Genomic DNA, 12,738 nt, shown 5'->3' on the forward strand with positions numbered 1-12,738 from the left:
CACATTTGAACATTTTTGAAGCTCTTGGATGAAGGACAGACGATATAATATGAGGGCATTCCTCACTGAAAGAAATCTAATGGCCTCAATTTTGAAAAGAAGTTCCACGCTACAGAGCCAAAAACGAAAATTAACCGCAAAACACTATACTTATCGTTGTTTTACTTCAGTGTTAGCTGAGCTAGGCGAACAACCATTACTCAAGTGCAGGGCTATGAATTCAAATACTGCAGAAACACGTAAGTAGGCTCGGTGTAGGGGAAAAATAATTATATTAAAAGGCAGAAGTAATATCACAGTTCCAGAGAACCAGAAGAAAAATTCTTGAGGAGACATACGACTGTAAAACTGCATACAGTCCTATGTATAGGATTACATACACGCTTACGCACACGCACAAGCAATGTTGCGAAGAATGAACGCGTAGCCACTCAAAGTATTGAGTTTGGAAGAAAGATAAGAAAGAATTGAGACACTGCACTTACTACTAAATCATGTTCAAAGCTTCAGCAGCTTTGTCGCCAAATGTTTCTAGTTATGCAAGCGTCGCGATGCAAATATGGTCAAAAGTGCCACCCTGCCTTAAATTCACACGTGGGAAGATGTGAATGGCTGGAGCTACGCCATTGTAAATGTAATAAGCAGATACTAGTGTAGCGTGTGTTCACCACTGCCTCGTAACAGGTGTTTGCGGGGAAGTGGTATTGTTCACGTTGGCTCGGGCCCCACTGGAGCTGCAGCAAGCGGTAGCGCGCCGCCTCAGCGGTACTCACCAGGCTTGATGCAGCTGAGTCCGCATGCGCCGTCACAGAGACACTTTTTCTTCTTGCTCTTGCAGTCCTCGTCCGTGCTGCACTTGCGGAGGCATTTCTGGCCCTGTAACACAGGAACGACGTAGCTTAGAGTCCATTTACGTGTTCCTTTTAGCGCGCTACAAGAGGGCGCGCTGTTGCACAGGCTGCCTAACCCGCGACCTTCGCCCAGCTGTCGCATGTTGTGCGGAAGCAGCGGGAAGTCTATACCCGCGCTCGGAAACACGTACGACGTTACGCAAATGCTGCTGGTAGAAACCAAAGCGTTTACACACAAGAGTGCCTCCAAGCGGCGACGACGTCTGCAACTGCGCACTTCACAAGTCCCGCGGTACGATGACAAAGTGGTTTCGAGAAGAAAGGTGGAAGAATATGGCCACTTGTTGCCCAGAACACATGAATGTTTTAAATGACAATGTGATCTGAAACAGTGGCGTTAGAAGTAAATACTATCACAACGGGAACAATGTACTGTACGTTAAGAGTTTAATCTCATAAAATAATGGACGAAATTATTAAGAAAATAAAAACTCTGCATTCACAGTACTGCCGAGAAAGGTACTGAAGACTTCATTCTTCAGTGGCAAGGAATCTTAGCGCGGCGAATAACTTATAGGAAAAAGTAATTGCTGTTCTCGTCACAGTCTCCTGCATCTATAATTTTCTGTTACACAATATATACAACAAACTGATAATTACTCGCGTTCATTTTCATATAGTTTCTAAACAGGCTCTATAAAAGAAATTATTTTCTAAGAAATATCAAGCTACGCTCGTCCTCCCGACTGATCATCAGTTTTTTCACCGATAACGATCTTTTTCACCTTTTCGTGGTGCGTCTAACAACACACGAGTTTTCTCACTCACTTTAGCGGGAGTTCTATTCTGTGCATCAAGGAACGAGTTAATGGGCAGTTAGAGGCCAAAATGTAAGAAACGTTGTGCAGGTAGATGCAGAAGCAGAGGCGCTAGGGCAGGGTAAATGAAGAACCTCAATTTTTGTGTTCCAACAGTATTCTGCCAATGACGTGAGACAAGACTCAGGTTGTAGATACAGTTCATCGATGTAAATCACATGCGGATATCAGTGTATTTGCAATATCGGTCAGATCAAAATAGTTGCCACAAGTTGCATCAGACAGTTCAGTTTGGGCTCTCGTGACATACGATTCTTTTACGCTCTCTGAGATACGGATGCATTATTGTATTATTTGTGAGACACAAGTAGTAGTTCATTTCTACTTTTCAAGACGCAGAAATCGGATATTTCACATATAAGTGTGGCTCATTCAAGCAACGTCAGTTTCGTAATAATATGGTTTTATATCCAAATATATATTTTTTAAATTTTCATTTACGGAGAAACTTGTAACTGTGTGACCATATGCGACCATTTTGTCAAAAATTAACCAGAAAACTTTTCTAAAGAAACAATTATGTAATTATAAATCTGATTAAATTTCTTAAAAGTCTAAAAACGACAAAAATGGTAAAATTCAGAAACTCAATAACTGTTTTGTATCTCCTATATTTTTTGGAAAGCAGTCGTATGTGTTAGGTCACGGAGAAGAGACGTTTTGAGCGCTCACGGAGAGCGGATGTAAAGTGGAGAATTGTTACCGTATCATGCATACGTCGTTTAATTTTTATAAATAACAACGTTTTTGTGAAAGATAACTTTACTTTACTTTTAATTTTTTAATACCTACTGCTGGAGAATCACACTTAATCTTCGGTGACAAGTATGCAGAAAAGAATTACTATGGGGATTTCAAACTACGAAGATCACTCTGGATGACTAAGGATAATTAATCAGTCACTTAGTCATAAACCAGACTCCCATTTGCCACAGTTAATTTGTTTTACGTGAGACATGTGTGTTACAGATCTAGAAAATGCATTAATTTTCATTACTGAGAAGGTGATTGAGAACCTGGGAGGTATTTACCTGCAGGACAACCACAGATACACCATCTTCGTTCATTGTGTGTCGTGGGCTAGTTTAAATACGATAGCCCCTACCTGCTATTCTATCATTTCTCACCGTCGATTTATCTTATTGCGGTGCTTCCATACAGCTAACACATAGATAACACTTCGCTGCCATGACTTACGCCAGTAGTTGTAGGCGACAGTACCTGCTGGCACCAGTTCTGTACCAGCTGCTGCGCTCCATAGCGACCGGTGTACATTTTTACAGGTATGACTAATATTTTGAACAGTGAGCTTGCCTTACGTAATATCGGATCAGTTACTTACTGGGTAGAAGATATAGAAGCTGGTACTGTTTACAGTGAGATGAGGCTGTGTAATACTGATGGATGCTTTGGTGATACTATGAATGAGTTGACAGTTATACGCAGTGGAGGTAACTGTGTCTGTAAGGCATCAGAATACTTACACGGGTCTCGCCAGAGGATGATAATGGGTGTCGTGAATTGGTTATTGGCTTTTAAGGAAATGAGTTAGTGAAAGAGGGGGTGATATACTGCGAAGAGAGGGCAGGAGCAGCCTTAACTGACAGTGAAGGCAGATTTCTGTCCTAATTTCGTTATGAAGATGTCAGTTAATAAGATGTGGTAGGATCCAGAATGAGATTTTCACTCTGCAGCGGAGTGTGCGCTGATATGAAACTTCGTGGCAGATTAAAACTGTGTGCCGGACCGAAACTCGAACTCGGGACCTTTGCCTTCGGGGGCAAGTGCTCTACCATCTGAGCTACCGAAGCTCGACTCACGCCCGGTACTCACAGCTTTACTTCTGCCAGTACGTCGTCTCCTACCTTCCAAACTTTACAGAAACTCTCCTGCGAACCTTCAGAACTAGCACTCCTGAAAGAAAGGATATTGCGGAGACATGGCTTAGCCACAGCCTAGGGGATGTTTCCAGAATGAGATTTTCACTCTGCAGCGGAGTGTGTGATGATATGAAACTTCCTGGCAGATTAAAACTGTGTGCCCGACCGAGACTTGAACTCGGGACCTTTGCCTTTCGCGGGCAAGTGCTCTACCATCTGAGCTACCGAAGCATGACTCACGCCCGGTACTCACAGCTTTACTTCTGCCAGTACCTCGTCTCCTACCTTCCAAACTTTACAGAAGCTCTCCTGCGAACCTGCAGAACTAGCACTCCTGAAAGATAGGATATTGCGGAGACATGGCTTAGCCACAGCCTGGGGGATGTTTCCAGAATGAGATTTTCACTGCTTGTCTGCAGCAAATGGGGAAATCCACTCAGATAAGACATTCTGAGTAAGAATAAATTATTATTACACTGAGCCTGTGAACGAGCATCTCGAAAACGGCGAAGCTGGTCGAATGTTCACGTGTTACTGACGTGAGCATCTACGAAAAGTGATAGGACAGTGAAACTACCACTAGGGGCTAAATGGTTAAACGTCCACGACTCTTCACAAAACGTGGGGTTAGGAGGCTTGTCTGCACTGCGAAGTAGGATACATGGTGGATGATCTGTGGCATCTCTGCCAAAAGAACACAATGCTGGTGCACGCACAAGTGTTTCATAGTATACCGTTTATCATACATTGAACCAACGACATCGTCACTTACGCTTGCAGTGGGTACAGGACCATCGGGATTCGACCAGCGATCAATGGAAACGTGTCCGGTCTTCGGATGAATCACATTTTTGCTACACTAGGTAGATGGTCGTCTCCACAAACGCCGTCATCGAGGTGAACGGTGGCTCGAAACATGCAGAGCGTCACGGACGCAGGCTGGTGGGATCAGTATTATGCTATAGGAGAAATACTCCTGTGTTGGCATGGCAGTTGTGGTAGTAATCGGAGACACGCAACAGCTGCGAACCACCTGCATTCCTTCATGCTTGATGTCTTCTTCGACGGCGAAGTCATCTTTCAGCAGTACAGTTGTCTGTGTCTCTGAGCCAGAACCGTGTTATTTTGGTTTTAGGAGCATTTCAGTGCACTCACGTTGTCTCGCCCGATGTAAATGATATGTAACCAATCGGGGTCACTGTCGGATGACATCACGGCGTACGAAAATCAGCGGCCCGTTATTTACACGAATTACATGGCCTGTGCGTAGATATCTAATGCCACATACTTGCACAAACCTGCCAACAACGGATTCCTGATATGCAGAAATAGTTACGTATTTCGTTTCAAAGACTGGCAAAAAAGCTGTTAAGCAGTTGGTCATTATGTTTTGGCTCATCAGTGTAGATGCAGTGTGATTCTGTGATGATGTTACAAACTTTCGAAGATGATGGAGAAGGATAAACGTAACATTTTGAACTAAGGATCCCTGCACCGTGAAAGAAAGAGTCGAAAGTTATAAGCGAAAACCGTTCTGATACATCTGTCTCTGTAATACATGTACCGGTACTGTTGTTGCTAAGACGGGTGTAAGGTAGGAAACTTTCAAAGGTGGTACTATGGACCAAAACATGGAAAAAATGTCTAGTGAACATGGGCTCTGACCTCGATACCTTCAGAACTATGAGCACTTGTTCAATAGAAGAGACGTGTTCTACAGTAGAGGAGATGAACAAGTGCTTTTTGGAGCCCATATCTACTGGACATTTTTTCCTAATTTTGGCCCATACTAAGATCTCTGAAAGTTGTCTGTTCTACTCTCTTAGCAGCAACAATACCAGTACATGTATTCCAGTGTCAGAGCTATCAGAACGGTTTTCACTTATAACTTTCGATTCATTCTGGTACGGGGAGCGTTACCTGATATTGATACAGTTATCCTTCTCTATCATCCTAGGAAGTTTGTCAGGTCACGGAATTACCCTGTATGGATTTATACATTTACAGGCACCAGCGCCTATAACTTTGATGTGTGTAATACACTGATCAGCCAGAGCATTATGACCATCGGCCTACTATCGATATAAACTTGTCCGGGCGATAGCAGCGACACTTGGCGAGGAACGACTGTTAGTTAGAAACACCCTCAGTGAGAGTGCTGCTCATGTGTGGAATGAAGAAGGCACGCGACGTATCTGACTTTGACCGAGGGTAGATTGTGATGGCCTGGAGGCTCGGCACGAGCATTTCGGAAACTGCAGAACTTGTCAGTTGTTCGAAGAGTGCTGTGATGTGTGTTTTTAATACCTGGCGAAATGGAGGCGAAACCACGTTCAAACGCCGAGGGGTTGAGCGGTAACCCGTCATTAATAGATGTCGGTCAGACTGGTAAAACATATTAGGTGGCGAAATGTGGCGGAACTAACGCCACTCTTTAATACTGGGAAGAGTGCAAGCGTGTCTAAACACATACTACACCTGACGCTCCTAACGATGGAAATCCGCAGCTGACGACCCATGCGCGTCCTTATATTATCACCGCGGCACCGGCATCTACGACTGAAATGGGCACGTGACCCTCGACACTGAACATTGACGCAGTGGCAGAGTGGTGCATAGTCTGATGAATCCCGATACCTTCTTCATCATGCCGACGGGAGGGAGCGAACCCGCGCTTCCAAGGGAACAACTCCTTATCACATGTACGCCAGGGCCGGCAACTGTGGCAGAGCGATTCTATGTGTTTCAGTCCCGAACCGCGCTGCTACTACGGTTGCAGGTTCGAATCCTGCCTCGGGCATGGACGTGTGTGATCTCCTTAGGTTAGTTAGGAAGTAGTTCTAAGTCTAGGGGACTGATGACCTCAGATGTTAAGTCCAGTAATGCTTAGAGCCATTTTAACCATTTGTACGCCAGGATGGGGACACGCTGGCGGTGACTTCATTATGCTCTGGGGAACATTGACGTGGGCATCTTTGGGTCCATATGGAGCATGAATCTCGTCAAGGCACCATGACTAGTTCCAGATCACTTACACCACTCAATGACGACCATGGTTCCCGAAGGCAGTGGCATTCTTCAACAGGATAACGCACTATGTCACAAGGCCAGCAGCGTGATGGAGCGGTTCGAGTAACACAGTGGCTAGTTTCAGTTCATGTGCTGGTCCCCAACTCGTCAGATCTGAACCCGATCGAAGACATCTGGGATGTGATTGTACGTAGAGTCAGAGCTTATCGCCCCCCTCCTCAGAATTTGGCGGAATTATCGAAATTCTGTGCGGCGATGTGGTGCCAACTCCCTCCAGCGACCTAAAAAGGCCTCATGGCTTCCATGCCACGAGGCGTCACTGCTGTTATCCATGTCAAAGGTGGACATACCGGGAATGGGTAGCTGGATGTAATGTTCTGGCTGATCACTGTGTAGGCAATATTAATGTAGTTATCAGTGTGATTAATAACTTTACGAAGAGCTCTAGGTCAGAGACTACATTCTTGTTGCGTTGAAATATCCAAACTCATTTATCTAACACTCGTGCTCCTTGCATTGGCCCCTACCACATGTATAAGTAGGCAGCACAGAGTGCAGAAGTTCGCGAGTGATCTATGGGATTTATTTGAACTTAACATTTCGACACATTTTTAAGGAAATTTTCTGAGTATTTTGGAATGGGACACCCGTGATCTCCTGTGCTCATTGCAGACTAATTGCAGCTCGTTTGATTCCTTACCAACATTTGACTTTGTATCTGCAAAGCGCTAAAAATTTCTGAAAAACAGCGCAAAAGTCAATGGCATATGCTGTGTACCTTTATTGGGAACAAATTTGTTCCATTCACTCACAGAATTTCTGTTAATAACACTAATTCTCTTATACTCGTTGTCCTCAAGCGTGCATTTTGTACTGCTCAATTCTGTCTCGCATTAGCTTTCACAACAATGTTATTTACTCGTTTACTGTGATACATAGCAGAAATGATTAGCGATGAATTGTCAGCCAATATACATCTAGTGTATGAACTCAGTTGTAGAATAGCACAAATACGCTGAGATTCATTGCAAAAATCTTGTTTTTGTTGGGGCAGGAGGGGGAGAGATGGTAGCTGGTAACGCCTGAAATCTCAGCTGGCCTGTGAGACGAGCGTGTTGTGCGGGTAGTATCGGAGTGCATTCCACTTGGGTATGTGTGGAACTCGCTGCCAGGATTCGTATCGCCTCTGCAGCGATAGCCTCGAAGTTACAGGGCCGCACCCACCTTGCCAGGCAATTGGTGCATTATAAAGCTCTGCCTTCAATTGTTTATCTGCTGAATTCTCATATCGTTCTCATTACTCCACTGAGAAATTTCACACACACAAGATTAAAAAGCAGAGAATAATTTAAATAAATATAAATTTTTAATGCAAAGCATTTTAAGTGAGCCTAAATGTATAAAACAATCTCTCATAGCCACATAAAGGTTTCTAACCTAGTAGAGACATTTCTAAAAATTTGTGATTGTGAAGTTCTAAATGGTTTGAAAATATTGTAAGATTTATAAGGAAAATCGTGCGATGCATTCAGTAGATCAGAGGAGGTTCACTATTCTTGCATCAACTGCGTAATCAATTGCGTGTAACCCAATTTTTCGTTACAAATCTTGCTAGCATTTTCGTAAGTATTAAAAATTCACAATCACAAATTTTCAGAAGTATCTGTATGTGGTCGGGAATCTGTATGGGGCTAGAGGAGACCGTATTATGTTTTTTAGTCCAATTTAAAAACATGTTATATTAAAAATTTATTTTTAGTGAAATAATTATTGGTTATGGAGTTTGGTTTCTTGGCGTATACGTTGCAAGCAGTTAAAGGGTTCGTAGCTTACGTCAAATAACACGTCATTAGCGACACGTTGTAGACGTCATAACTAGGAGTCGGTAAACTTGACATTGCTCGACAGGGTAAGTCCGCTCTACGGCAGTTTTTCCATTATAGGTAAACGTAATTGAATTGCTGTGAAGCCAGCAGCCTTGCGACAGTGGTAATACCGTTCCCGTCAGATGACCGAAGTTAAGCGCCGTCGGGTTTGGCTATCACTTGTATGGGTGATCGTCCGTGTCTGACGAGTATTTTTCAAATGGTTCAAATGGCTCTGAGCACTATGGGACTTAACATCTGAGGTCATGACTCCTATAGACTTAGAGCTAGTTAAACCTAACTAACCTAAGGACATCACACACATCCATGCCCGAGGCACGATTCGAACTTGTGGCCGTAGCAGCAGCGCGGTTCTGGACTGAAGCGCCTAGAACCGCTCGGTCACGAAGGCCTGCGGAGCGCTATTGGCCGGCGGGATACAGTCAGCTGTTGTGAGGCCGATTGGGGAGCTACTTGACTGAGAAGTAGCGGCTCCTGTCACGAAAAGTCACAACGGCATAGAGAGAAGTCTGACTACACGCTCCTGCATACCTGCATCCTATGAGGCCTGACGGCTGAGATTTACACGGCTGTCGGACGGTGCCGCAGGGTCTTCCGAAGCCTGTCCAGACACAGGATTGTTGCGAAAATTTATAACAATAACCTTTTCTGCCCATAAATTTTTCGTAAACGTCTTTTTCCCAGGCGATAGGGTAGAACGGTCGGGAGCGCAAGAAACCACTCTCCCCTCCGCAGGTAACTGCTTAACCGGTAGCGAAGGCCGGGAAGCTGAATGAGCTATTCGCGCCGTAAAGCAGCGACCGGCAAACGAGGAGCTACGGGAAACCTCCGACTGCCGAGAAGCCATTCAGAGACGTCCTTTTACTTTTGAATGTGAAAGGAATACGAGCGTCATTATGGAGTCCGAACGACACAACTCGCTCCAGCGGAGAGATCGAATGTCCTCCTAAATAGGCGGCGCTGAATGAGAGCGGCCTTTATGATTACCGTTATTAACGATGCGACGGGACGGGGCGGGAAGGCGGTCTGCGAAAACATAACTGGGACCGCGGCGGCCGGGCCACACTTGCGGTGACTCGGTCCGAATGGGCCATTAAAAGGCAAACTAACGAGAGCTCGTTACGTCGGCGCGTCAGGGCCGGTGGTGTTAACACGCGTGCCGCTAATAGACCGGCGCGGGCACAGCACACAGGCAGCCGAAAGCGCTGTCCCGCGGGTCAGCCCAGATTAAAGGCGGCGTTTCCCGCGATAAACGCCCATTCGCGGGCGTCCGACCGCGGCTCCCGTTCCTCTGCCACCAACAAATGACGGCTTACGTTAAAGTATTAACGTGCGTAAGTACGAATAATTCGCCCAAGAGTTTCACAGCTGCCTGCAGCGTGAATTTTTCTTTTATCGCCCCTTTCACTATAGATGAATATCCACTTCCGCCCACAGTTATCACAATTTTTATCTTTTGTCCCTTCACCAGATTCCACTGAATGTTTTCTTATACACTGGCGGAAATGGGAAGTGTAACACCTTGAACTAACGCTACCAAATTGATATTAAAGAATGAGATTTTCACTCTGCAGCGGAGTGTGCGCTGATATGAAACTTAGTGGCAGATTAAAACTGTGTGCCGGACCGAGACTCGAACTCGGGACCGTTGCCTATCGCGGGCAAGTGCTCTAACATCTGAGGCTACCCAGGCTCGACTCACGCCCCGTCTCGGTCCGGCTCACAATTTTAATCTGCCAGGGAGTTTCATACCAGCGCACACTCCACTGAAGAGTGAAAATCACATTCTGGGAAACATCCCCCAGGCTGTGGCTAAGCCATATCTCCGCAATATCCTTTCTTCCAGGTGTGCTAGTTCTTCAAGGTTCGCAGCAAAGCTTCTGTGAAGTTTGGAAAGTAGGAGACGAGGTATTGGCCGAAGTAAAGCTGTGAGGACGGGGTGTGAGTCATGCTTGGGTAGCACAGATGGTAGAGTCTGGGTCTGGCACACAGTTTTAATCTGCCAGGAAGTTTGATATTAAGGTATTTTCGTATCTGCGGCATATTTCAGGTAAAATATTCTATGATGGTATCCCGTGTCATGTACATGTTATACTTCAATTTCTTCTACAAAGTCGACGTTTCTACCCTTTCACTGGGTCTTCTTCAGGGTCTTGTAATTTTCACAATTAGTTGGTCACTGCCAAAGACCTGCGTTGCTTTCAATTGAAAAAGATTTTATCTGTATTTATGATTAATATGAGGCATTCTTTGGCTGTTATTGACAGGCCGATGTCACTGGATGGAAAGTGAAACACTCTTCGGCTGAGGAAGTGGGGTTATTGGATAGAAATTTTCTTGCTACTATTAGTGGGCTACCGTTATTGGATAGAAGGCGTTACAGTCAAAGCATGAACAGGAGTATCTTAAGAAATATTATTTTCATGTAGCAGAGGTGTCGTCCTGGTCGCCGTTTGTATTCCTCTCTCGTATTCACTTGCTTGATGGTGGAAAGCCACTAAGCTGGAAGCCTCTATCCGTCTTCTCCTATACAGGGTGTTACAAAAAGGTACGGCCAAACTTTCAGGAAACATTCCTCACACACAAAGAAAGATAATATGTTATGTGGACATGTGTCCGGAAATCTTACTTTCCATGTTAGAGCTCATTTTATTACTTCTCTTCAAATCACATTAATCATCGAATGGAAACACACAGCAACAGAACGTACCAGTGTGACTTCAAACACTTTGTTACAGGAAATGTTCAAAATGTCCTCCGTTAGCGAAGATACATACATCCACCCTCCGTCGCATGGAATCCCTGATGAGCTGATGGAGCCCTGGAGAATGGCGTATTGTATCACAGCCGTCCACAATACGAGCACGAAGAGTCTCTACATTCGGTACCGGCATTGCGTAGACAAGAGCTTTCATATGCCCCCATAAATGAAAGTCGAGAGGGTTGAGGTTAGGAGAGCGTGGAGGCCATGGAATTGGTCCGCCTCTACCAATCCATCGGTCACCGAATCTGTTGTAGAGAAGCGTACGAACACTTCGACTGAAATGTGCAGGAGTTCCATCGTGCATGAACCGCATGTTGTGTTGTACTTGTAAGGGCACATGTTCTAGCAGCACAGGTAGAGTATCCCGTATGAAATCATGATAACGTGATCCATTGAGCGTAGGTGGACGAAACTAAAATGACCTCTAACATGGAAAGTAAGCGTTTCCGGACACATGTCCACATAACATCTTTTCTTTATTTGTGTGTGAGAAATGTTTCCTGAAAGTTTGGCCGTACCTTTTTGTAACACCCTGTATATACTCCGCCACAGTCACAATTCGCTTCATAGCCTCTCACTGCTTGAGGGGTAATCAGCTGCGTCCATTTACTGTCAGAAAAGTCTTTGTTTTTGCTCTGAGCCATCCAAAAACCTTCTTCTGTTCTAAACTTTATAAGTCTACAATGCTACACGATTTAATTCTTAAGAATAGCTGTAATAATATATAATCAATGTCGAGACAGTGAACAAAGATCAGAATTGCCTGCCGTTAAGTCTAACGAAGCTAAAGGGGGTTGGTTGTTTGGGGAACGAGACCAGACAGCGAGGTCATTGGTCTCATCGGATTAGGAAAGGATGGGAAAGGAAGTCGGCCGTGCCCTTTGAAAGGAACCATCCCAGCATTTGCCTGGAGAGACTTAGGGAAATCACGGAAAACCCAAATAAGAATGGCCGAACGCGGGATTGAACCGTCGTCCTCCTGAATGCGAGTCCAGTGTCTAACCACTGCGCCACCTTGCTCGGTAAACGAAGCTAAAGATCCGGAGTAATTGTACATCTACATCTACGAGGGTTCAATGAATAGTAATGCCCCTACCGTCGTTAATTGGGTTTGGATAGGAATATTTTAATAAATCAAACGCAGAAATAATCCTTAGAGTGTGATCTTTAACAAACAATATTCACTTTCCCGCATAATCACCAGCCAATTGGATACATTTCTGTCAACTATGAACAAGTTTTCTGAAGCCGATACGGAAAAAGTCGACACATTGTTTCCGCAACCACAGTCTCACATTTTTCTCAACGTCTTAATCAGAAGCATAATCATGTTTCGTCTCCTGTCACAATTCAATGGAAAGGCATCATCTTCACTCTCGTAACGTGAGTTCCTGGAAAAATTTCAAGTCTGGGCACTTTCATTACGAATGTGGAGGTATTACTTTTCAG

At 44.6% G+C, this 12,738-nt stretch overlaps 1 protein-coding gene across 1 annotated transcript in view; it reads right to left on the bottom strand.

The window, feature by feature from the left end:
- LOC126278326 (uncharacterized) overlaps nucleotides 1-12,738 on the bottom strand; it is a 1,364,175-nt gene that overhangs the window by 740,460 nt on the left and 610,977 nt on the right. Inside the window, exon 3 of the mRNA XM_049978346.1 lies at nucleotides 774-876. Within this exon, the coding sequence (XP_049834303.1) occupies nucleotides 774-876 (103 nt within the window). The remainder of the gene's footprint in view (nucleotides 1-773; nucleotides 877-12,738) is intronic.

This window comes from Schistocerca gregaria, chromosome 6 (genome assembly GCF_023897955.1).
Source record: "Schistocerca gregaria isolate iqSchGreg1 chromosome 6, iqSchGreg1.2, whole genome shotgun sequence".
Taxonomy (NCBI): Eukaryota; Metazoa; Arthropoda; class Insecta; order Orthoptera; family Acrididae; genus Schistocerca; species Schistocerca gregaria.